The 27,152-nt window shown below is 37.8% G+C and overlaps 3 protein-coding genes across 3 annotated transcripts; all 3 read left to right on the top strand.

The window, feature by feature from the left end:
* Nucleotides 1–3,837: 3,837 nt before the first annotated feature.
* Nucleotides 3,838–4,776, top strand: LOC308418099 (olfactory receptor 51I1-like; the record flags this gene model as incomplete). The annotated part of the gene is made up of 1 exon (XM_080913427.1): nucleotides 3,838–4,776. One exon carries the CDS (start codon nucleotides 3,838–3,840, stop codon nucleotides 4,774–4,776), a length of 939 nt encoding a protein of 312 aa, XP_080769553.1.
* Nucleotides 4,777–12,739: 7,963 nt separating this feature from the next.
* LOC308418041 (olfactory receptor 51J1-like) lies at nucleotides 12,740–13,693 on the top strand (the record flags this gene model as incomplete). The annotated part of the gene is made up of 1 exon (XM_080913377.1): nucleotides 12,740–13,693. The coding sequence occupies one exon, from the start codon at nucleotides 12,740–12,742 to the stop codon at nucleotides 13,691–13,693; it is 954 nt and encodes a 317-aa protein (XP_080769503.1).
* A 9,214-nt stretch (nucleotides 13,694–22,907) lies between these two features.
* Nucleotides 22,908–23,855, top strand: LOC308418073 (olfactory receptor 51Q1-like; the record flags this gene model as incomplete). The annotated part of the gene is made up of 1 exon (XM_080913403.1): nucleotides 22,908–23,855. The coding sequence occupies one exon, from the start codon at nucleotides 22,908–22,910 to the stop codon at nucleotides 23,853–23,855; it is 948 nt and encodes a 315-aa protein (XP_080769529.1).
* Nucleotides 23,856–27,152: the final 3,297 nt, after the last annotated feature.

Here is a 27,152-nt window from a genome sequence, read left to right as displayed (position 1 = left end):
AATAAGCATTAGAGTACTTAGGAAAAGTTATAAATATTATTTAAATATTCATACTATATACTTAAATAAATATTTTATATTATATATGCATATCTAAAGAAATATAGTTTATGCATGAACATAGAAAATCATGAACATATTCAATTGACACATTTAAATACATGGTAAAATGTGGTATACACAATCATAAATTTATGTAATCTTTCAACTAAAATTTACATAAATATTACTATTATATACTCAAAAGCATTTGTGCACATGTATACATGTTTTAGTTTGTGTTTACATACACTTACACACTTGCATGTGCATGTAAAACCACACACACTCACACATATCTTGTTCTTGTTTTCTCATACTTTGAATCCTAAACAATACCCCTGAGACCCTCTTCTCTTGGTCTAATTATTCCTGTAGCCAAGGGATAGGACAATCAAAGGCTGGTTGGCCTATATCTCTAGGGAGATTGACCAACAAAGTGGGGTGGAAAGAGAATCGTGGTTCCTGGGTCATGATATATACAAGGGCCAGCGGACCTCTTATGAGTGTGCTAAATCTCAGGCTGAGGCCAACCACACTGTAGGTGAGTGGTCTCACACAAGAGGGGTTGATATTACCCTGAAAATTCCAGCCATGGCATCAGTAAAATGGGGAATCTACAGGTAAGCCTGAACTAGAAGTTTTTGTTCTGAGTTGTCCCTCAGACCTAGTAAACATTTGATTTCTCCTGTCCCTATATCATGAAACATACTTTATCCCTTTGTGATATATGCCCATGTGTGGTAGATAGTCTCAAAATGACAGTGGCACATGAGATGTCTCTAATTCAGATCTTAAATCTGATAAACCACAAATCTGAAAGCTACATACTACACAAAGACATATGGAATCTCAGGTTATTCTTATCCCAGAAGTATTCAGCCCAACAACTAAAATTAATCTAATCCATTGTAGAACAAAAGTGAAAGGAACAGAGAAGTGTGGGGAAGGAGAAAGGGGGAAGAAGGGAGGAACATAAATATCAATAAAACAACAGTGATGTGTAAGAAAGGAACAATGTAGAAAAGATCAACAGTAGTTGGTCCAGCATAGTAGATTTTAAAAGACATTATAAAGTGTATAGCCAGCAGGTGCCTCAAACCTGTAACACCAACACTTACTTGGTCTAGCGTAGAAGACCTCCTTGTGTTCATGGCCATCCTAGGCTAACGCATGAGACACTGCTTCAGATAGGTGTTCTCTAACTCAGAGGGTGCACATGATATTAAAAACATTTTTTCATCTTGAAATTTGGAAGAAAATTGTCACTCCCCTTAATAGTTCAAATTGATAGGTTGTGTTCAAAGATCACTAACTTACGTTCCACCAAACCATTTAGAAATGTGGGAATGTTACTTCCCCTTATACTGATGTCCCTAGAGGAAGCACCTCTGCAAACATTCAATATAGATGACCATGCCAAGTTCTGACTGTATTCTATAGCATGTCTCCCTCCTTCCCCCTGCCTTATTAGTGAGTATATTTCCTTCCAACATTTCCAGTTTCTTACGCTACCCAGTACTTTGTTCTGAGTTACTAATTTCACATTCAATAACTATTTTTATGTTGTTGAATTCATACATTCGAGACATTCCTTGATGAAATCAAAATTAGCACAAAGAGCAAGGGAAAAATCACTTCTTACAGTTATACCAGACTTTTGAAAAAAAATTCAATAATGTTAAGCCTCAGTTAAAAATACAAAGTTAATATCTTCAGTATAAACATTGAGAGCAACCCTAAAACTGCTTAGCTTTGAAAAAATATAGCTGGTGCACAGAATAAGTGAGAAAGGGTCCTTAAGGAGTAATACGTGCTTGAAAATTTGATACCACATATGTATGGATGGTAGAAATGCGACTCTTGTTTCTTCAGGAGAGTACTGTAAAAGATAGATCTATGTTCTTGCCTGTCATCCCACTCACACAGTGGATTTGTTGAAAAGGCATTGTGTACTACTTCATTTGCATTAGCTCAAACGAGGCTAGAAATTACTCTTACTTGTCCTTTACAGCTGTGAGCCAGGAAGAACCAAGCTGAGCTCGGCTCCCACTGGCAATACAATCAAGTAACCTGAAGTCCTGTCCTTCGGTACACTGTCCCAAAATTTACAGTGCAAGACATGGAGTCTCAAAGCCATGAACAGGGCATAGAAGAACTGGCTCATGTACACCAAACAAGAGAAGGAAACAACATCTTATCATGATGTCCTTAAGCATGATAAGAAATTTAGACTAACACTATGATGAGACTGAAAAGATTGAGTCAAAGGAAATATATAGCCTGCAATATTAATTTAAAAGAAACAGAATCTTGAGCATGGGAATACTTCCATCGAGTAGCTCCTGATTCATTTCCAACCTTTACTCATGAAAGGAATTTCAGGCACCTACCTAGAGAACTATTATCTCTGTGGCTGGTGTCTACTGTAAGTCATAGTTTTATAAACATTGCTAGACACACTCCCCCTCATAGTTTGTCTTAATAATATAATGATCTCCATTCACAGGTTTTTAAAGGCCAAGCTCAAAACTTTCATGTTCTAGAAAGCAGAAATCTGGAATCAAGACCCCCTCAAATCAATGCCTCGACCTCTTTCCATGACATTTCCCAGCAGACCAAGATTCCCTGTTTCCTGAAGGGCTTCAGATATGTGTCCTTCATCTGATGACAGGAGGTACACATTATCCTCAGTAGCAGAAGTACCCTCCTATCTCAGCAAGTGAGATCTCACCCCCATGCTGAGTAGAGGAAATGTTCTCCTGGATTAGGAAGCAGAGTCACATTCTCTCTTCTGGAGGGGTGTTTTTCTCTTTGATAATTAGATCCGCCCTCTTATCAGCGGAGGGCTTCTGGGTGTACCGAACACCCATTAACATTTTGCCCTTATTTCTACTGAGTTCATTCAGATATGTACTCTAATAGATCTGTATCACCACACTCACACATTGACTCTCACAATCCAGGGTGTATACAACCAATAGTAGAAAAATTTTCTGAAAGGACACAGTACTAGTCTCTGCACTCAGAAAAATTCCAGTGAGTAAAATGTTCCTTCCCATCAACCTCTGATGCATAGACTTGTTCTGGACCCGCCTCCCTCTCTGTGTGTAAAGCCCAAAGGGATCCTACAAGAGATGATGATGAAAAGCTGAGCTCATTTCAAAGATGGTTTTTGAAAGACAAATAATTTTGTATTGTCAAAGTTGCTTTGGCTGTTGATTCAGTGTAGAAATGAGTTTTAGGAGTTTTTATCACTTGCCCAGTTCTATGTACAAATAAAGTCATTTTTCTTTTAATTCCTATCCCTATCCACAACTGGAAATTAAATATAAGTAACTTTAACAGGAATATACAGAATGCCTAGTCAATTAGTTTAATGAATTTTTGGTCTTTCTAGTGAATGCCTTCCTTCTCTAGAGAAAGGGGAACAATACATTCTTGAAAGCTAAACATCATAAGATCAATAGAAGAAATCAATTTGACTTGTGGTTAGTACAGTGTCCTGTCATATTTTTTTATATATATACCTGATTGCAAATCAAGACACATTTTATACTGCACTGATGGTAACACTGAGTTGGTCATAAAGCAGAAAAGATATAAGAAGACCATAACAGACAAAAAAGAAAGGAAGAAAGAAAGAAAAAGGAAGGAAGGAAAGAAGGAAGAAAGGAAGAAGAAAAGAAAGAAGAAAGAAAATCTGGTCTCTTTTTTATCTACAGTAAACTGTGTTTTATATCAGGTTATATTTGTTGCCCTGACAAGCTAAAGTCCCCAGATACCAAGCTCAGGAAAATGTTCAACAGCAGTCAATTCACCCCAAACTATTTTCTGCTGACTGGCTTCCCTGGTCTGGAAGCATGGTACCCGTGGCTGGTCATCCCATTCTGTTTCATGTATATTATAGGCATTGTAGGCAACACGCTCATTCTAGCTGTGATCAGGAAAAACAGTTCTCTGCACCAGCCGATGTTCTTGTTCCTGGCTATGCTGGCCTTCTCTGAGCTTGGTGTCTCTGCTTCGACCCTGCCCACTGTGCTCAGCATCTTTTTGCTTGGTGACAATAAAATCTGCTTTGAAGCCTGCCTTTTGCAGATGTTCTCCATACATTCATTTTCCATCATGGAGTCAGGAGTTCTTCTAGCCATGTCTGTGGATCGCTTTGTCGCGATCTACAACCCACTCCGCTACACCGCCATCCTGACTCTGCACCGGATTGCTGGTACCAGTGTTACACTTGGACTGAAAAGTCTGTTGCTCATGTTCCCCCTGCCTTTTCTCCTAAAGCGTCTGCCTTTCTGCGGCCACAATGTGCTCTCCCACTCCTATTGTCTGCACTCAGATCTAATCCAGCTGCCCTGTGGGGACACTCGTCCCAACAGCATTCTGGGGCTCTGCATCGTGACTTCCACTTTTGGGCTGGACTCACTGCTCATTGTCGCCTCTTATGTGCTGATCCTGTACACGGTACTAAACATAACCTCTGGGGAGGGGCGGAGGAAAGCTCTCAATACTTGTGTGTCACATATGTGTGCAGTTCTTGTATACTATGTGCCTATGATCAGCGTGGCTCTGGTGCATCGCTTCATGAAGCAGGCTGTACCTGCTGTCCGCTTGCTCCTGGCCAACATCTATCTTCTGGTACCACCGATGCTGAATCCCGTCATCTATAGTGCTAAGAACAGGCAGATTCGTCAGGGGTTAATACAACTCTTTCTTCAAAGAAAATATTAAGACTCTAACCCACCAATTAGAGCCCCCCACCCAAATCCAGTCATATCACCAAAAGCAGGAAAGGGAGAGGAGAGGGAGAGAGAGCAATGCTAGAAAACTTGAAAGTAACTCGTGTTAATGAATGCATGGAGAACAAAGGTTGCCAGGCAGCACATGTGATGATCTAAACTGATAGTTTGTTCGTATGTTCTTAATCTAACAGTTCCGATGCTCAGCACTGGCCTGGAATTATGATCTCTTTTCTTATCACGGCAGATACTTAAATGCAAAATTCTCTCTAGCAGTATTCAAGATAGTATATTTCGTTTTGCTCAAACAAGAAAAAAAAAAAAAAAGCAGGGCTGTAGATGGCTCATCAGTTAAGAGCACACAGTACTCTACCAAGGGACAAAAATTTGGTTGTTAGAACCCATTAACTAAGCAATACCAGCTCCAGGGAATTTTTTAATGTTCTCTTTTCAATTTCGTAAGAATCAAATGCACACACAAAATAAGCAAATAGATAAATAATAAGTGATAAATAATTTTGTAAAATTCAAAAGCACTCAGATGCACACACAAAATAAATAGATAGTAAGTAAGTAAGTAAATAAATAAATAAATAAATAAATCTTTGTAAACTGAAAATTCAGTGCTTTTTCTTTTTCTTTTAAATTCTGTTTTGTTTGGGGCCTTTTTTTTGTTCGTTTGTTTGTTAGCCTTTTTATTTTCTGAAGAGAGAGAGAGAGCGATCAGGGGTGTGGAGTTGGGTAAAAGAGGGAGTAGGGAGAAGAAACCCTAAACAGAATATATTCTATGAAAAAAAATTTCAACAACAAAAATATTCTAATACTTCATAAATGAATAAATAAGTAAATTATGGTTTAACCATACCATGGAACATACTATACTAGTGAAAATGATACTTAAAATTTACAGGTTTTCAAAAGTTAAGCAAGAAATTGCAAATTTTATATTAAAAGGGTAATAAATTAATTAATCTGTCTATTTATTTTAAAAACACATTTAATTTATAATAATAATGGTTATCTGGGGGAAATTCTACCATAGTAAAATAAATAAATAAATAAATAAAACCACTTTACATATACTCTTTGATTTTGTTTTGTTTTGTTTTTCAAAAATAAATTATTCAATTGTTTCGTTTGCTGTCTCATAACTTGTATAAAAAGTAGGTATCGACATAGATGTAAAACTTATGCAAACCTTGGAACAGTGAGAAGCACACATTCTTGTAGCTGAGAGCATACACAGCTAATGACAGAGTCAAGTATTTCAGATGTTTATAGGCTTCTATATGCTAGAAAAAAGTTATTTAGCCTGCTAAGACTTATGGATATAGGGATGACCAATCACCCCTGGCTAGTTTTTTTTTTTTAAACGGCTTTATTTTACAAAACAAAGATAAATGTACAGATTTTAAACATTTTTTGCTTAAAATTATACATTTTTGTCAGTATTGTTTTTTCAGACATTGAAATAATTTTTACATAAAACCATGTGAATATATTTTTTTAGTCAGTACATGATTTTTTTCAAGGGCTTGACAGTATGCACTGAAAACCTAATAGTTACAATAAGCAAAACAAAACAAAACGCAACATGGAAAATAGTCAAAGTCTTCTTGTTTTGTAAATATTTGTATATTTTTTTTGTTTTCTTTATTTCTTGGTCTTCATACAGTCTGTGAGTTGTTTCTGGGGGAGTGCAAGCCTCTGGGGTTAGCATCCCACTATCAGTGACTTCATATTATGTCTGTTCTTTTGTGACTGGGTTATCTCACTCAGGATGATATTCTCTAGATGCAGCCATTTTCTTAAGAATTTGGTTAAGTCATTGTTTCTGGTGCCAGAGTAGTATTCCATTGTGTATATGTACCACAATTTTTGTATCCATTCATCTTCTGAAGGACATCTGGGTTCCTTCTAGCTTCTGGCTATTATAAATAGAGCCGCTATGAACATTGTGGTGCATATATCTTTGTTGTGTATTAAAGTGTCTCTGGGGTATATGCCCAGAAGTGGAATAGCTGGGTCTTCAGGTAGTACTATATCCAATTTTCTGAGGTATCGCCAGACAGATTTCCAGAGTGGTTGTATTAGCTTTCAACCCCACCAACAGTGGAGAAGTGTTCCTCTTTCTCCGCAGCCTCGCCAGCATCTGCTGTCCTCTGAGTTTTGGATCTTGGCCAATCTGACTGGTGTGAGGTGGAATCTCAGGGTTGTTTTGATTTGCATTTCCCTGATAGCTAAGGATGTCAAGCACTTCCTCAGATGTTTTTCGGCCATTCGGTGTTCCTCAACTGAAAATGATTTGTTTAGCTCTGTACCCCATTTTTAATAGGGTTATTTGATTCTCTGGTGTCTAGCTTTTTGAGTTCCTTGTACACCTTGGATATTAGGCCTCTATCTGATGTGGTGTTGGTAAAGATCTTTTCCCATTCTGTTGGTTGCCGTTTTGTTTTCTTGACGATGTCTTTAGCCTTACAGAAACTTTGCAATCTCATTAAGTCCCATTTGTTAATCTTTGACCTTAGAGCTTGAGCCATTGGTGTTTTGTTCAGGAAATTTTCTCCTGTACCTATGTGTTCTAAGGTTTTCCCTACTTTCTCATCTAATAGTTTCAGTGTATCTGGTTTAATGTGGAGATCTTTGATCCACTTACACTTGAGCTTTGTACAAGGAGATAAGAACGGGTCTATTTTCATTCTTTTGCATGCTGAGTGCCAGTTGGACCAGCACCATTTGTTGAATAGGCTGTCCTTTTTCCATTGAATGTTTACTGCTCCTTTGTCAAAAATCAGGTGACCATATACATGAGGGCTCATTTCTGGATCTTCTATTCTATTCCATTGATCCACATGCCTATTTCTGTACCAGTACCATGCAGTTTTCAGCACAATTGCCTTGTAATATAGCTTGAGGTCAGGGATAGTGATTCCCACAGATGTTTTTTTTTTTTTTTTTTGTTGAGGATGGATTTCGCTATTCTAGGTCTTTTTTTATTCCATATGAAATTGCACATTAATCTTTCCAATTCCATGAAGAACTGGGTTGGAATTTTAATGGGGATTGCATTGAATCTGTAGATTGCTTTTGGTAGGATGGCCATTTTTAAGATGTTGATTTTTCCAATCCAGGAGCATGGGAGATCTTTCCATTTTCTGAGATCCTCCTCAATTTCTTTCTTTAGAGGTTTGAAGTTCTTGTCATACAGGTCCTTCACTTGCTTAGTTAGAGTCACACCAAGGTATTTCATAGTTTTTGTAACGATTGTGAAGGGTACCCCTGGCTAGTTTTGAGGCCACCCCACAAAAGTAAATTCAGGCTTAGTACCATAAACCTGGTCCAAACCCCGAATGTTGAGAGGTCAGAGGCCCTTGGAAGAGAGTCCACTGTTGTTGTTTTGCTAATAATGGTCATGCCAGGCTGCCTGTCTTTACACTGCAGATTACTGCTACTCCCAGCTTTATTTTTCCAATGGGAAACTATTTGTAACAAAAGTCAACTGATCAGAGAACCAAGGATAGACAACAAGAAATTCTTAGCAACAGACAGGCCATTGTCGGCTCAGGGAACATCACAAAACAGGAACAGAAAAAAGATAGAGCCATAGACAAGGAAGTAAACTGTTACCTTCTGGACATGACAGAGCTTTCATACTCATAAACTCACAGTAGCTATGGTAATATGCCCCAAGCTAAGACAATTAAACTTACAGCAGAATAAGGGAGAACTTCCAAGGCCCCATCCCTTGCTGAAAGACTATTGGCAATCAATGGCTTCTAGGGAGACGAGAGTCACTTTTTCTTGAAAATGGTGTAACTTTCAATTGTCTGTGCAAAAGCAAATGTTTCTACCCACATGCAAACATGGATCTCACAAATTAACTTCATGAATTATTGTTTTTAGAAAAGACAAGAAATTGAAAAGAATATGTGTTGGGAGAAAGTTGGAAAAAATTAGAGGAAGGATTGTAGATCAAGATATGTTGTTTAAATAAGTGAATTTTTAAAAATTAAATTACTATAGCTGATGCGATAATAAAATGTACTTATGTAATCTTTCAACACAGTTACATATTGATGATTGAATCAAAAAAATGTATAATATACATCCTTTAGCATTTCTCTGTGGTGATGTCATTCATAATACTCTGTTGTTTTTTTAAGAGGCAGTGCATTAAAATAGGTAACAATAGTTACCCAATTTGCAGTAATAGAACAAAAGGATTTGTTCTTTCTTTTTAACTATATATTATATATTTGATTAAGCTTTTCTTATTCCCCCATCATTCTCCTGTTTCCCTTAGCCTTTTGTAATTTTTATTCTAACTTTAATTTTTACATGACTATTTTTGGATAAAATGATGTCTTCCAAGTGTTTGCTTTTGTTTTCCTTAGAAAGGAAGTAATATGTTCTGAGTAATTTCTTCAAGTTCCTTCTTTAATTATCACACAAGATAACTCTATACATATTCATTTTCATACCAAACTCTAATTTTCTTAGGGGAGCCTGATATTGAGAAAGCAGTATGAATAGTAAGATTAAGATAATTGCTCTTCAGGGAACATGACTCTGTCTTTTTTACTCCACGAATGGAGCTTCTTATTGGCTTTAAAAGATTCAAGGCATCGTTCTAGTCACAGATCTGTGAAGCTAAGGATGGCATGGGCCAAGAACAAGCAAAAGTGAGAGTCTCGAGTCACAGTCAATATTAAATGGTAAGTGCTCAAGCCTATGGTCTACCAGCCCTCCATCCTAAAGCAGCTTGAGAAAGATTTAACCTCCCACTGCATATTTAGTAAAGGATGGCCTTGAGGGATATCAGTGGGAAGAGAGGACTTTGGTTCTGGAAAGGCTCAATGCCCCAGAACAGGGAAGGTTAGTGTGGAGAGGTAAGAGTGTGTGGGTAGTTAGGAAAGCACCTCATAAAAGCAGAAAAAGGGAAGATGGGATAGGGAGTTTCCAGAGGGGGAACAAGAATAGGGGGATAACATTTGAAATGTAAATAAATAAAATGCCCCCCCAAATAAAACGTTTCAATTTTCATCCCTGATCAAAGCTCTGTAGCTTTCTTCCTATTGACAGGCACCACTTTAGCTGCCTGAACATGTGAGATGAAATGACAAGAAGCCTAAAGACAGCTAAGGGCAAGTTCACAAAAAGGTCATAGGTCATAAGATCTAGAAATAGCTCTTCTACTGTAACACTTCTAGTGTAGACACCTCCTGTATCCCTCATGTAACTCAGGCATCTTGTCAGGGGCTGATCTATTACTGGAAACTGTCTTCTTGTTTCCCACATCAATGCAGTGATAGCACCAGCCAGACAGTAACAGGAAAGAACAGTGCAATTAGATAACTGGGGATAAGCCGATCTCCCAGAGAATACTTTAAAAAAAAAAAGGTTATAGGCAGGAAATACTAATACTTTTTTGTTGCTAAAAGCTTATGAAAAATATTCAGACATATTGTCTGAGGTAGATAGTAACATTGCTGTCTTGGACAGTAAAGAAAAATATATACACGTATGTAGAAAATGTACTTTACATAGGAGACAACTTCATCCTGCCCAGTTCCAAGATATTTTCTGAATTATAATTCTATTCTATACTGTTTTTTTCTCTCCATAGTTAAATGATTTCTTTTATCACCTCCCATATTTTGAAAAACTTCCTAAACTCAGAAGAACAACTGTGTTAGATCTCTTTCAAGAACATTTTCCCTAAATGACTGCAAAGATTGGGGACCAGGAAAGAAAAAAATAACAAAAAAAATTAAGTGTAATAAAAAAATCAGTGAAGAACAAAGGGCGCAAAATTAAAGAAAGAGAGCCCCTGGTTCCCAGAATCTACCAAGATTAGTCTGTTCACTATCAGGATTCTTGAGCTGTGGCAGGCAAGATATGGTTATAGCAGGATCAAGGATTCAGTAAACCAAGTTAAGAGGAAGAGCTTTTAGTCCAGGAGACTCATACTCAGCCCATTAAGGAACTAATTGTTGAAGCATCTATTTTAACACCACCAGGTTTTTACACACTCCAGGTCTGATGTGTGTATGATCATTGCTCAGAGGCCATTGATTGCTCCTGACTCTCTCCACCTTAAGCTGCAGCACAACCCACTGTGCAGACCTCTCCCAAATCTCATACCTGCTGAGTTCAGCTGCAGCAGGGAGGGATGAGTACCAGGATCCTATGTGCAGGAGGGAAATGAGAGCTGTGCTTTTTCATTGCTATATTTGATATGTTCATAAGAGGTTTTAAAGACTAAAATTTTTAATCCCAATGTATTCCAGTGTAGCCACAGTTTTCTTTTTCTCAGAATGCAATGTCACACATGGACTGTGACAATGACTGTTTTTCATGTCAGGCATGTTTATCCCGTTGACACTGCATACAATGTCATTATCTACAGAGTTCACGGTTAAAAACTGCAAAATTAATTTACAAAGAAAATTACAAAAATTGTACTGTGGTAAGCCGATTTATCAACTTATTCAAGTGCATAGCTGTCCTTAACTACCTGCATTCCACAGGCAGTAAGTTAGACACCCAGCAGGATACACCTCACTTCTCTGCTTAATCTGGAATCCTTCTGCTGATCCTCAGGTCTGAGCTGTTCTGTTGTTGTTTGTTTATTGTTTTTTATGTAAGTGGAGATTTCTCTGACTTTTAAAACCTAAATCAATTTCCTTTAGGTCTTTCTCACAGAATGTGGAACTTTTTTATCCCAGAATGTAATTTGAGTGAGAAGAAGGCTTTGGCATACTAAATGACACTGTCTGAACATCAGAAGCAATACATATACTCTCAGTTTTACGGCTAAAAGTTGCAGAGATTTTTCTGAGTAAGTCCAGAAGTCCTTACTTTCTTCAACATACATGGAGACTCGTAGAAAAATGCTAATTAGGTATAGGGTAGTAATGCAGAGAAAACCTAAAAATGCCTAACTTAGAATAATGAATTCTCTCTGTTGCAATAGCTATAAAAAATACTTGCAAAGGAGAATTTGTAACTTAGGCTTCTGCATATGTGTGTAGATAAGCAGAGATCAGGAAGAGGAGAACATGCATTCATAAGTGAGATAGAAATCTAACATGAGAAGTCAGTCCTATTTTCTCTGACCAGGATGCTTCTGTAATACTATACCATCCCAGACAACATTCTGCTAGGAAGGTTCTTTCTCATCTGATGACATTTTCTGCCCTGAAAAACATTGATTGAAAATGTGCTTGGACTGTTAGTATTGCTCTTGTAAGGACAGTGGTGTGCCTACAATAAAGGGAAAGAAATCCTGACAAATAAGGGTGGCAGGTTTTAAAGACCATCAGTCAAAAGATACTGGATGTTATCATCACAGTATTTTGAGAAGCTATAATGTCATTTACAAATAAGCCAGTCTGGCTTCTGATACCTTCTCAGTCACTGGGTCAGTTGGACATGGTCTTTCTAGTTACTTGCTCCAGGCTGCACTATTGACATGATGTCATTATTGCTTTACTTCATCGCCATCCACTACCTACTCCCACTACCTACTCATTGGGATATTTACAGTACTTGTCTTATACTTAAATATTTATCAAGATCATCTTTTTACCTATTGCAAACATTAGTCAATTCTTTCTTCTGGGACTGTAAGTTCTCTCCCAAGTAGCTTCCTATTGCCAGGAGTGTCCACAGCAGCAAAAGACAGAATTTCTTTTTATGCAATTTGGGTGAATACTTTTTCTCCATCTATGACTTCTTTGTGACAGAAAAAAAAAAAAAAAACTCCTTCACAATGCAAACATATGGATGAAAATCAACTGTCAGTTTTGAAAAATAATACCTTCATTCATATGAATCCAAGTTTGTTTTCTTCTCTTTTGTTGATTCTTAATTGTTTTTCCAACATAATATAATCTCAGCAGTTTGCTTGTGACTTTTGAGGTGGTACTTCTCACATGGGATGAGATTTCAGCATGAAGAATTCCAATAGCTCTGTGGGGTTCTTACCTACAACATTCATTTTGGTTGGCATCCCAGGACTGGAGACAGAGCACCACTGGATATCCATCCCCTTCTGCCTAATGTACATCATCATCTTCCTTGGGAATGGCACCATCCTTCATGTCATCAGAACAGATGCTTCCCTGCATCAGCCCATGTACCTCTTTCTTGCTATGCTGGCATTGGCTGAGGTTGGTGTCTCTGCCTCCACTCTGCCAACCGTGTTAGGTATCTTCCTTTTTGAAACTTCAGAGATTGCCTTTGAAGCATGCCTTCTCCAAATGTTTTTCATCCATTCTTTCTCCATTATGGAGTCAGCTGTGTTGCTGGCCATGACTGTGGACCGCTTTGTGGCCATCTACAGCCCACTCCGTTATACAACTATCTTGACACTGCCTCGCATCTTTGGCACAGGAGTTGTCATTGGAATGAAAAGTGTTATACTAATGGCCCCATTGCCAATACTCTTAAGAAGACTTCCCTTCTGTGGTCACAATGCCCTCTCTCATTCCTATTGTCTTCACCCCAACCTTATTCATCTACCTTGTGGGGACATTTCTATCAACAACATCTATGGACTTTTTGTTGTTACATCCACTTTTGGGGTAGATTCATTGCTCATTGTGGTGTCCTATGGGCTTATACTCCGTACTGTACTTGGAATTGCTACTGGAGGTGGGAGGAAGAAAGCACTAAACACATGTGGCTCACATATCTGTGCTGTGCTTGTTTATTATGTACCAATGATTGGCTTGTCTATGGTACATCGCTTTGCACATCATGTGTCACCTCTGATACAAACCATGATGGCCAATGCTTACCTCTTCTTTCCCCCTGTCATCAACCCCATTGTTTACAGCATTAAGACCAAGGAGATCCGTCACAGCATTGTCCGAACGCTGGCAGAGAAGAGGTTCAGAGTTTAGTCGGATATTAACACTGGGGGATATTTAGTTGGCTTCTACTACCATGTGTCATTCAGTTTATGTGGTATACCTGATGTAAGTTTAAAACCAAATATCTAGGAACTGTGAAGATGGTCAGTGGTAAAGTGTGCATACTGCTCTTATACAGAACCCATGTTCTGTTTTCAGCAATTGAATTGGATACCTCACAGCTGCCTTCAATTCCAAGTCAAAGGGGAGCAGACTCTTCTGGCCTCCATTGGCACATGTAATTCAATAAGACACATACACATAATTAAACCAAAATAAATATATCTTCAAAAGCCCAGTGTCTAGTTGAATGAAATTAGAGTCTAGTCCATTAACTAGAATTGTATGACAAGTAGATGCAGATTTTTTGTGATGGATCAGTTTACAAAATCAATGGTAGTACATGCCGTGTGATGTGGCCTGCATGCCTAAATCCATTGCCTTGTAAATCTGGAGCAGTAATGCAAGAAAGACTGTTTCTGAAAACACCTCATTCTTCATAGAAAAATGAAACTGATAATTGAAAGACCTGAGAAATGGACTACACTCCCTAAACTAGGAGAAAGGACAATAACCAATGTTGCATCTTCTTGAGTCTGTGAATTCCAGAGTAGGTGAACTGATCCTTGAGCTCCAGGCTATCCAAATAAGCTCCCTACAACAATTCTTATGTGTTATTTTCCCAGTTTTGCCAGGGCACCACTCCAGGGTTCTCTGCAGTTACAAATCCTGCACATTATAAAGGACATTGAAGTTGTTCTACACAGGCGCAGAGAAACAAGTTTACTCTTTATATCATTTTCATATTGTTGGATGTGATTACACAGATACTTTAAATAATTAAAGTGCTTTGGACTCAAAATTATTGAAGGACAAATATATAGTAGACATAGAAGTTTTCTAGTGATACCTCACAAAGCCTCAGGTAGTATTAACATAATGTTTATTCTTCAGATAAATATCTAGTGCTTCTGGCTACCCTCTGCGAGGTTCCACCCAGTAGCTAACTCAGACAGATGCAGATACCCACAGCCAAACAGTGGATGGAGCTTGGGGACTCTTATGGAAAAACAGGGGTTAAGATTACAGAAAGACCAACAGAATCAATTAACCTGGACCATTAGCATTCTCAGAGACTGAACCACCAACCAAGGAATATACTGGGCTGAACCTATGCCTCCCTGCACATATATATATATAGCAGACATGCAACTTGGTCTTCATGAGGGTCCCTTAACAACTGGAGTAGAGGCTGCTCCAAAAGCTGTTGCCTGTCTGTGGAATATGTTCTTCTACCTGAGCTGCCTTGTCTGGCCTCAGAGGGAAAGAATGTGCTTATCCTCACAGTGATTTGATGTGCTAGGGTGGGGCGATATCTAGGGCCCCCACCCTTGCAGAGGAAAAGGAAAGGGGTATTGGGGAAGGATTGTAGGAAGAGGTAACTGGGAGGGGCAGTGAGTGGAAAGTAAAGTGCGTAAGTAAAAAAATGAATAATAAAAATTTTTAACTAACATGAGATAATACTCTATTACTTCTCAGTATCTTATCCAAGCATATAAAACCAAGAGCCAGTATTGTCTTCTGGCTGAACCACACCTCAGATATGTCAACAGCATATGTTGATGGAGCAAGAACTCAAACACTTTAACACTTTGATCTTATTATAATTCAGTCAAATAGAAAGTACTACTGAACACAGCTCTAGAGGATCAAGATTAAGCAGTGACAAAAAATACCAGGTTTCTTTAAGAAACCCTACAGGCTTTGCCAGCTTTACACACACTGCCTTAGGTCAAGACTAGACCAAGTATCTGTTTCCCGCCTTGAGTCGATGCTAGGTCAAATTTCATTCTCTATCCACAGTTACTGGGAGGAGTCGGAACATTCTTGAATGTAGTGACTGATAGTCACCTGACTCTCTGGTCCCAGATAGAGTTCGAATGCATGTCATACTCTTGCTAGCCAATAGATTCAAAGGTCAATATGCTTAGCCAATAAGTTTAAACTGTAACCTTGCTGATGTAACCTGTACCTCTAAAAAGTATAAAAACTGTTTATTATAACCATTCAGAGTTGCCTTCCAGTTACTCACCCTGAGGGGCTGATTGAGGATCTTGAGTTGGCATCAATCCCCAATCTCTTGTCTCATTCAAGGGAGTCTCCAGGTATTTGAGGATCAATTTGAGACTTATACCTTCACCCATGGAGCCAAGCAAATATTCCTCCATATATTTTGTATCTCTGCCACATTTTGTACTTTCTAGAATAAAGTTTAGGATGGATTTTAGTCAAAATTTATAATATCCAATATATGTATAAACACAAATAAAATAAGCCTTTAAATATCCATTTCAGACATTTAAAATCTTGCTTCCATGTTACAGTTTTAAGGACAATAATGACTGAGAAGGACTTTCTGGAGAAATTATGCCTGTGGCCTGACCTCCAAGTTTTTATTTGTTATGCTTAGATACACTCTGAACTAGAAATCTGTAGTTGCTGAAGAGTACAGGCTAGACTCACAGCCACTCTCTGGCATAGGAACTCAGTAGAAGACAGGGATTTAATATTGTAGGGAAAAATCAAGCTGACAAATCTATATGGAAGGCCTTTCTGTACAGAATCAGAGCAAGAAAGATAGGTCATTTACAAGAAAAATAGAACGAATATTTTAAGGGAATTTGCAGAGAAGCATTCCACATTTAGAAAGATACAAAGAAGATGATAGGATCCGATTTTCAACAGTGTAGTAGAAAATGAAAGTTTTAACAGCTCACTTCCATTTCTGGAGATTGCATGGTAAATATCCAGGCCCCTTACCAGGGATATCCTGTGGAAAGCTCTTGGTACTGCTTCAAGGATACTGACAAAATTATGACCTTGTGCTAGGATAAGGAAATAAGTTCAGGCAAGAATTTGACTTTGGGCTAGGACAAGAGAATAGGCTCAAGATCTTTATCATCTTGATACATTCCTGAATATAGTAATCATGGGACATTTTTTATTGCCTGGTTTATTCCCTGACTATTTTGTTTATGCTTTTTTTTGTTTGTTTCTTGTCCTAGAATTGACCCTATTTTTGGCATGTACTTAGAATGGTATAAAAGCAGACTGGGAAAAAAAGGTGCTTCAGCACTGGCTGGAGTCACATTATAATATTGTTTAATTGTCTTTTCTTTAATCTTCACTCTCTCCCTTGAGAACTTGTTAACGGACTGAGATGTCTTAATCAATACCCCAATATTTGAGGCTATAGAAACTTTGAGTCTCAACATAAGTATATATCAACCATATTTATTTTTTGTCTACTGTTCAGTAATTCTGTTTTATCTCTTCAAATATCAAAAAGCACTTCAAATTATTATATTTTTATATGTGTGTGTTTATATCAACATATTATATATGTATATGTATAACAATTATATGCATCTTGGATCTATTATCATAAAAACAAAAGAATCTTTTACAATGACAATCTAAATCATAGCTTAGTACCAGTGGCTGGGAAGAAATGTAGATTAGATAAAGTCTCACAATGTCTAGGGACATAGCTCAGTTGGTAGAGTGCTTGCTTAATGTTCAAGAAGTCCTGGGTTTACAGTCTCCTGCACCTTATAAAATGAGGTGTGGTGGTGCAAACTTATAATACCAGAACTTGAGGAGCAAATGTAGGAGAAGCAGAATTTTAGGATCATCTTCAGCCACAGAAAATTTGATACCAATCTGTACTACATAGAACCACCTAAAATACTTAACAAATAAGTGAAGTTACACAACACTCTGAAGTTAGATGTTCCCTAGGTGACACTGATCACAACCCCTTTACGCTAAAGAGAGAGCCATCCTTTCTTGTGAAGGAATTAAGTACATCATATTCAATGACTATTTTATGCAAATCACTGTAAAGAAAGACTCATTTTTCTTCCATGCTGTTTTTCTATCAAAAATGTATGTTGTCCTTGAGTTGATGTTTAATGTATATGTATGGCATTGAGGTCATTCTTAGTAGGTATATGAAATAGCTTTGGCATATATTTTTATATATCTATATGTTTCATAAATTGAATTCTAGTATACAGGTTTCCAGAGTATCTGTTTATGCATAAATCTTATAAATAATATTGTAGTCCAAAGTTCTTAGATGTGTGAGTTTTCATGTAGTGAAAATTCTTATACATTTGTGTCAGTTTTCACATAGTCAAAAGTTCTCATACATGTGCGTCAATTTCCATGTGAATAAATACCTTTGTAAATGTAATTTCGTCAGAAGGAATTGCTGAATAAAGATTTCTGAAAACATAATTTTAGTAGGTAAATACATTGTCATTATTTCCCTAAAGATTCCATGCCCATTTATTTGCCAACCCGAGTCTTATTATTCTTGGGTTTTGTTCATATGAAAAATACAAAGCTGTCTCAATTTTATTCCACTAGGTCTTGTTTTTAACAAATAAGAACTATATGAACATAATTTATACTTCATATAAACAGTCTCTTCATGCCTGAGGAAAGATCCTTCATTCCTGTAGAGGAAGCAATGTGTACTCTATGTCACAGCTGTTCCTTGCAGGCCACTGTGAGGGAATACCCATTTGTCTAAAGACTTGTGAATCTCCCAGGAGATCTGGACACCTCTTAGTCTTGCTGTATTCATGACATGACAATGTTAAAGGGTAACTGATTTCCAACAGTGGACAGTCCTTAAACCCAGATTGAGAGGCCATTCTTACTTAGTCTTGGAGAATCATCACATTCCCAAGTGCCAGCTTCCTCATTTGATGCACACAGAATGCTTAAGGAATGTTACTAAAGACTGTTTGCTTCCACTTTTCAGTTTCCCTTTTTCAAGCTAGGAGTCTGCATGCATTGAAGACAAACTTTTTAATTTACTCTTTTCACATCTTTATAATAATCTCAAGCCATTTTTTCTCTATTCTAATCTTGCTTTTACAAGCATCAGAACAGGAATTCACATAAATAATTTTTGCACTTCAAATTTAAACTTGAATGATAGGAGCTTTTTTCCAAATTGAACTTAATCTGAGCTTCAAAACATTAGAATTTCTGCTAAGGAATAAACACAACCTCTGTCTGGCACACATAAGACTAAAATTCAGCCTCTGCCTTTGACTCCTGTGGTAGCCCATCCTTATAGAATTTTGTGTTAATTTTCCAGAGACTATGCTTTCCAACTGTGGCCAAACCTTGTGCTCTGAGGTCTAGATGTCCAGGTTTCCAACTTCTCAGTACAGAGTAGAACATCTTCTGAACAAGAAAGGCTTTCTGATTCTCTCCCTTGAGGGCTGAGGTCTCAGAGAACATATGCATATGCTTTTAAGATCACTGAGGGCTCTCCCCACAGGCTTCCTATATTTCAGCTTGGGATCCACAGTAACATAAAAAACACATGCAAATGTGGACCAGAGAGTAAATACTGAAAACCACTGAGAGAACACAGTGAGTACCAATGAGGCTGAATGCCTTCCCAAAATGGATAGGAATAAGATGGATAGCAAAAAGAGAAGGAAAAGCTGAGAGAGGATATTCCACAGAAACAAGGGGAGAATTAAGCAGACCCAGTTAAGGAGTGTGTCTTGGGGAGAGGGAGCTGGACGGAAATGTGGCAGGTAGGAGACATGAAGCAATTGATGTGGAGATTTATCACATACTATCATTGACGCTAAGAGTGACCCAGGTGCCTCTACTTATATGCTCTGTGGAACCTAATGTGTTCTGGTCTGTGGGATCAGAATTTTGCCACTGAAAAAGTGGCTTTTTTGGGTGAAATCGCTGTTGCTCCCCTGTGATGTCCCCTATTTGTTTATCTTTTCTGTTCCACAAAAAGCTTATCAAATGTCTCTGAAAGAGATGGATTCTAGGGAAACAAAGACAATAAATGAAAAAAAAAATGAATGGGAAACTAGCAAACACCCTCTGGGAGTTGGATGTTACAGTGCCCCCTAAATGAAGGCTTGTCAGTTAAGGGCACGTTCTGTGAGTATTTTCCAGTTACTCAATCCAGACCCGAGAACACAAGGACTGGGCATAGAAGAATCAGGGCTAGAAAGGGCATGAAGAGCTAAATAAATAATCCCGCAAGCATGCAGGTATCATTTTCTCCCCTGGCAGGTCTAGCTAAGAAATTAACCCATCTGCAGAATTACTCAATAGACTCTTATGTGTATTATGCACAGCAAAGGAAGAACATTGGCACTATTTACCAATACCTCCTCCTCTCCCTTCATTCTATTCTTTCATCTGCCTTTGATTCTCCTTAATATATATCTACTGGCTTTAGGTCTACCCTAGGGTGTCACACATGTATGAATACTCATGCTCAAATACATGGACTCACTTGCTGTCCTGTATTCACACACACTAACAAATTTGTAGACACATACAAATACATTCTCACCTTCAGAAATTATGTTGTCCACTAATTTCATCCTTTTTCCACAGGTCCCCCTGCCCAGAGCCCCTCTGTCAACGCCTATGCGAATTCTTTCTCTCCTTAGCTTAAGGCCTTGTGAAAGCTCTGTTCTACCTCCAGGGCATTGGTTTTCACCCCCTTTCTCACCCACTTGACTTGGTTCCCATTATACTATAACCAGGTGTACCTCTGCAGGGTCACAGAGGATTCATATTCACAGCATATGCTAGTATATCATCTTAGCCCTTTCTTCACCCTTTCAAATTGTTATTCACACTACAGAGAACCTAAGAGACTACATTCCTCCACATTCCCTGGCTTTCCATACTATATTCTCTACCATATTCAGAACTTTGCTCTGTGTGTGTGTGTGTGTGTGTGTGTGTGTGTGTGTGTGTGTGTGTGTTACATGAAAGTTGAGAGAGATATGAAGTAAAGCATGGGGTATGAAGGGAAGAGCACAACAAAGTAATGATGATGAGAAAAGACAATCATGCATTTTTATGGAGAATACACATATATGTATGTATGTATGTATGTATGTATGTATGTATGTATGTATGTATAAAACATATAGAGGAGTAGAAAGGGACCAAAAAAGGGGTGATGGAAAGAGTTATACAGGAAGTGGACATGATCAATGTCTGATGTACACATACATATTAATTAATGTGCCTGAGTCAGCACTGTTGTACTAAAATCAGGCTAGATAGCCTCAATAAACTGACTTCTAGGATTGCCAGGTCTACACAGATAACCTCTGCCTCAGATAGATAGATAGATAGATAGATAGATAGATAGATAGATAGATAGATAGACAGACAGACAGACAGACAGATGGATAGGTATATTGATAGATAAATGTGCCTGAGTCAGCACTGCTTTACTAAAATCAGGCTAGAAAGCCTCAAGAATCCACTGTGCTGTGTGTGCTGTGTGTGCTGTGTGTGCTGTGTGTGCTGTGTGTGCTGTGTGTGCTGTGTGTGCTGTGTGTTCTGTGTGTGCTGTGCTTCTTTTCCTGGTTAGGCAAAGAATCTTGTCCTTGCAAAGTGCTAAGAAATGGAGAAACCAAGATGATTCATCTTAACTTTCTTTTCTTTAAAGTTTTACAAATGAACAACCACGTCTGTAATTAGCATGCTTTACTTAGATCATTTTCTAAGTGGTTAAATATTAATAATGAATCTATTAATGTGGATTATTAATTCTTAGCACAAGGAGAGCTTCAAAAACTTTAGGTATGGTGGCTTGTCTTTTGATTTACGGTTTGTGGGCATCCTTACTCTTTACTGTTCTCTTGGTCATTCTCACTGGTGTCTTTAACTTCTTCATTATTTTCTTTCTTATCAAAATTTCATTTTGAAATATTTTCCTTTATTGATTGATTGATTGATTGATTGGAGCAGAGTTTAAATTATATTGACTCAAAGGGGGAAATTTGTAAATATTTTAATCCTCCTTTTTGTAATCGAAAGAAATTCATTTCTGTTTTTTTATTCCTATTTTTTCTAATTTTATGTTGTTGTTGTTACTGTGGTTGTGACTGCTACTGTTCAAATTCTTATATGAGTTTTTCCAGACTTGTAAATTTGGCATTTATGAATCTCTTAGGGGGCATGAAATGGTATAATGATAAGAAATAATTAAATACTTATGGGTTCCTGATAAATGTATCCAAAGTTTTTATTCATAGAATGTCCCCAAAATTAAGACCCATTTATTGGTTAGATTTAAAGAATAAAGCCTGTATTTATCCTCTAGAGGCAGTAGAGAGCCCTTTGAAACTACTTAATGTATCATTAATTCTCCCTTCAGACCATTTCATTTTGGCTTCACTTTCCATTACTCTACTAACACTAAAATGGCTTTGTAAATGTTTCTTTTACAGAAACATCTGGAAATTTCGTTTTACACAATGCACTTTGCTTTCTCTTCCATTTGTATCTAATTACGGAATTTTAGATTTCCTTAAAAATTGATTTTGACTAAACTATCTAAATTTTGCTACTTTTCTACCCTCCTTTCTTTCTTCCTTGCTTGAGTCCTGGTCTACATTATTATATTACCTTCTTGAACATATCACCGACCTGCAAGTAACTATAAGTTCCCATGATGTCTCCAGGTCTCACTGGATATTCACCTATGAGTCAGTCTTTGTGGACCTGTTCCAATGAAAATTAAACTCTGGATGCCCAAGGCAAACACACAATATTGGTCCAAGAGTTCTTTCCTAGTCCTATGCTCCACAAGAAAATAATTGTCACTATAATCTACACATTGGCTAAAAATATATACCTGGAAGTAATCTCAATACTTCTCAATTTAAATGTTATTTTATCTGAGTAAATATCACATAGCACTGAAAATCATGTTTCTGTGATATTGGTCAGGTAGAACGAAGACAAAGACAATTCTGTTTGTTTATTTCTTTAAAATTCTAATAAGATGAATTTCAGGTAGTAAATGTCTATGTATAGGTACATGTGCAGAGATACAATAGTCATCAGAGTACATTCTCCCAGAAGAAATATTTAACTTCGTTTAAAACACAGCTGAAAAAATACAAGTTGAAAGAAATGAATACAAGTTGTCTCAACTATAAAACTATAGAAAAAGAATCTGCAGTGTTCAACATCTGATTGTTGAAAGCTCAGTATTGCATTTTTATAATGTGTAACACATACTTCTTGATTGTATTGATTGCATGAACAATGACATCATACTGATGCTGTTTCTCATGTCGATTACAGATTCTGAAAGCTGCATCCATCAAATATGTCAGAAGTAACTAACACCACTCAGGATCCTTTCTACTTCATCCTCACAGGCATCCCTGGATTTGAGAATATCCATCACTGGATCTCCATCCCCTTCTTCTGCCTCTACAGCATCTCCATCATGGGCAACACCACCATCCTCACCGTCATCCGCACAGAGCCATCTCTCCACCAGCCCATGTACCTCTTCCTCTCCATGCTGGCCCTCACTGACCTGGGTCTCACTCTCACCACGCTCCCAACTGTCATGCAGCTGCTCTGGTTCAACATCCGGGAAATCAGCTTTGAGGCCTGCTTTGCACAGTTATTTTTCCTCCATGGGTTTTCATTCATGGAATCCTCTGTTCTATTAGCCATGTCCTTTGACCATTATGTAGCCATCTGCCGCCCCCTCCACTATGCCTCCATCCTCACCAGTGAGGTGATTGGTAAAATAGGGTTGGCCATCATTTGCCGCTGTGTCTTAGCTGTTCTTCCCTCCCTTTTCCTGCTCAAGCGTCTGCCCTTCTGCCATTCCCACCTTCTGTCTCACTCCTACTGCCTCCACCAGGATATGATTCACCTGGTCTGTGCTGACATCAGGGTCAACAGATGGTATGGCTTTGCTCTGGTCCTGCTCATTATTGTGTTAGACCCTCTGCTCATTGTAATCTCCTATGTACTTATCCTGAGAAGTATCCTGAACACAGCCACTTGGACTGAAAGACTCCGGGCTTTCAACAACTGTTTGTCCCATATGCTGGCTGTTCTGGTTCTCTATGTACCCATGGTTGGTGTGTCTATGACTCATCGCTTTGCCAAGCATGCCTCTCCACTGGTCCATGTTCTCATGGCCAATGTCTACCTGCTGGCACCTCCTGTGATGAACCCCATCATTTACAGTGCAAAGACCAAGCAGATCCGCCAAGGAATAACTCGCCTTCTCTTGCAGAGAAAGGTGCACTGAAGAGTGCAATTTATATAAAATAGAGTAACTTAATATATGTAACATGGAGCCGAGCATAAACATTACTGCTATCAAATTGTCTATAGCATGGATGCGAACTGGAACATTTGCTTTATAGATACTGTGAGCTAACATGAAAAAGTAGAAATTAAAAGAGATACTTTTTAAAGCTTAGGTTTGCTTTTCTCTAACCATTTGCCTTTGAGATTAAAAACAAACTTAAAATATAAATCTATTTTGTTTTTTTTCATGGTGTTTTGAACATATACTAAAGTACATGTTTTTGTTTTAGAAACTCAAAATTTTTTATAATGTATAAACATGGTCATTAGAGGTATTATAGCCTATGCATGTTTCTTTCTTTTTTGGTGTGAGTTCATTATTTATTTTTTTATTTATATATATATTTCAATTAATCATTTTAATCATATACATTTCAAATGATATCCCCTTACCTGGTTACCCCTTCACCAATTCCATTTTCTATCTCCCCTAACCACCCTCGATTTTCCCTCTATGACTATGCTCTTTGACACATTCACCCACTTCTGCCTCATACCTCTAACATCCCCCTAAGCTGGGGAATCAAACCTTCCTCCCCTCACATTGATGTCAGATAAACAATCCTCTGCTTTGTATCTGGAGTTTGTTTCCTCCAAGTATACTTCTTTGGTTGGTGTTTTAGTCTCTGAGAGGTCTGGGTGATCTAGTTAGTTGATATTGTACTTGTTTTTTTAATTAGCTATTTTAAGTATATACTTTCAAATGTTATTCTCTTCCCTGGTTTGTCCATCACATCCTATTTCCCCAGCTTCTATGAGGATGCTTTCCATCCCACATTCCTCCAGCATCCCTACCCTGTCATTCCCCTTCAAAGACCAAGGGCCTTGCCTCCTATTGATGGCAGAGAGTACCATCCATTGCTACATATGTGATTGGAGCCATGTGTACCCTTAGGTTGGTGGTTTAGTCCCTGGGAGCTCTGGGAAATCTGGTTGATTGATATTGTGTACTTCCTATGGGATTGCAAACACATTCAGATCCTCAGACCTTTCTCTAACTCCTCTATTGGGATCCCGTGCTCAATCCGATAGTTAACTGAAAGCATCTTCATCTGTGTTTGAAGGCTCTAGTAGAGCCTCTCAGAAGACATCCATATCAGGATCCTGTAAGCAAGCAATTTTTGACATCAGCAAGAGAGACTGGGTTTAGTGTCTGCATGTGGGATAGATCCCCAGGTGAATCAGTCTCTGGAAAGACTTTCCATTAGTCTTTGCTCCTCTCTTTGTCCTGGTATTTCTTCCCATGAGGATTTTCTTCCCTCTTCTAAGAAGGACTGCAACATTCACTTTTTGATCTTCCAGTTTGTTGAGCTCACATGCTGTTGATTGTATCTTGGGTATTCTTAACTTTTGGGCAAATATCCAATTATCATAGAGTGCATGCTGTGTGTGGCTTTTTTTGGTTTTTGTTTGTTTGTTTGTTTTGTCTTTGTGATTGAGTTACCTCACTCAGGATGTTATTTTCTAGTTCTATCCATTTCCCTGGGAATTTCATGAAGTAATTCCTTTTAATAGCTGAGTAGTACTGTGTACATGTACCACTATTTCTGCATCCATTTCTCTATTAAAGGACATCTGGGTTATTTTCAGCATCTGGATATTATAAATGAGGCTGCTATAAAAATGGTGGAGCATGTGTCCTTGTTGAAGCTTCTTTTGGGTATATGGCAAGGACTAGTATAGCTGAGTCCTCAGAGAGTACTATGTCCAGTTTTCTGAAGAACTGCCAGACTGACTTTCAGTGTGGGCATACCAGTTTACAATTGTACCAACAGTGGAGGACTGTTCCTCTTTCTCCACATCCTCCCCAGGATCTGCTGTCCCCTGAGTTTTTGATCTTAGCCATTCTGACTGCAGTGAGGTGAAATTTCAAGGTTGATTTGAATTGCATTTCCCTGATAACTAGGGATGTTGAGTATTTCTTTAGGTGCTTCTCAGCCATTCAGTATTTATCTGTTGAGAATTATTTGTTTAGCTCTGTTCCCCATTTTTAATAGGATTATTTTATTCTCTAGAGTCTAACTTCTTGAATTCTTTGCATATATTGTATACTAGCCCTCTATCATATGTAAGATTTGTAAAAATATTTTTCCAATCTGTTGGTTGCTGTTTTGTCCTGTTGACAGTGTCCTTTAGATCACAGAAACTTTGCAATTTCATGAGGTAGCCATTGTGTTCTGCCCAGGAAATTTCCCCCAGTGCCTGCCTATGTGTTCTAAGCTCTTCCCCACTTTCTGTTCTATTACTTTCAGTTTATCTGGTTTTATATGGAGGTGTTTGATCCACTTGGACTCTAATTTTGTACAAAGAGATAACAAATAATTGATTTGCTTTCTTCTGCATGCCACCAGTTGAACCAACACTATTTTCCATTGAACGTTTTTAGCTTCTTTGTCAAAGATCAAGTGACCGTAGTTATTTGGGTTCACTTCTGGGTCTTTGATTCTCTTCCATTGATCTACCTTCCTGTCTATGTAACAATATCATGTGGTTTTTATCACAGTGGATCTGTAATACAGCTTGAGGTCAGGGATGGTGACTCTCCTAGAAGTTTTTTTATTGTTGAGAATAGTTTTTGCTGTCCTGGGTTTTTTATTATTTCAAATAAATTTGCAAATTGCCTTTTCTAACTTTATAAAGAGTTTAGTTGCAATTTAGGGGGGGATTGCATTGGATCTGTAGATTGCTTTAAGTAAGATGGTCATTATTACTATGTTGATTATTCCAATCCATGAACTTAGTAGATCTTTCGACCTTCTAGGTATTCTTGAATTTCTTTCTTCAGAGACTTGAAGTTATTGTCAGCCAGATCCTTCACTTGCTTTGTTAGTGTCAAACCAAAGTATTTAATATTTTTATGACTATTGTGAAAGGTGTCTTTCTCAACCTGTTTGTCTTTTTAGTAGATGAAGCCTTTGATTTGTTTGAGTCAATTTTATATCCATCCACTTTGCTGAAGTTGTTTATTAGCTGTAAAAGTTCTCTGGTGGAATTTTTGGGGTCACTTAAGTATACTATCATGTCATCTGTAAATAGTAATATTTTGATTTCTTCCTTTACAATTTGTGGGGGGTGTTTTGGTTTTGATTTTTTACCTTTTATGCTGTCTGATTTTATTGTCTAGTAAGTACTTCCAAGACTATATTGAATAGTTAAGAAGAGAGTGGGCAGTCTTGTCTAGTCTCTGATTTTAGTGTAATTGCTTCAAGTTTTTCACCATTTACTTTGATGTTGA

Source organism: Micromys minutus, assembly GCF_963924665.1.
Source record: "Micromys minutus genome assembly, chromosome: 2".
In the NCBI taxonomy this organism is placed as follows: Eukaryota; Metazoa; Chordata; class Mammalia; order Rodentia; family Muridae; genus Micromys; species Micromys minutus.
Note: the sequence above shows the minus strand (reverse complement) of the source record. Positions and strands in the feature narration are given on the sequence as shown.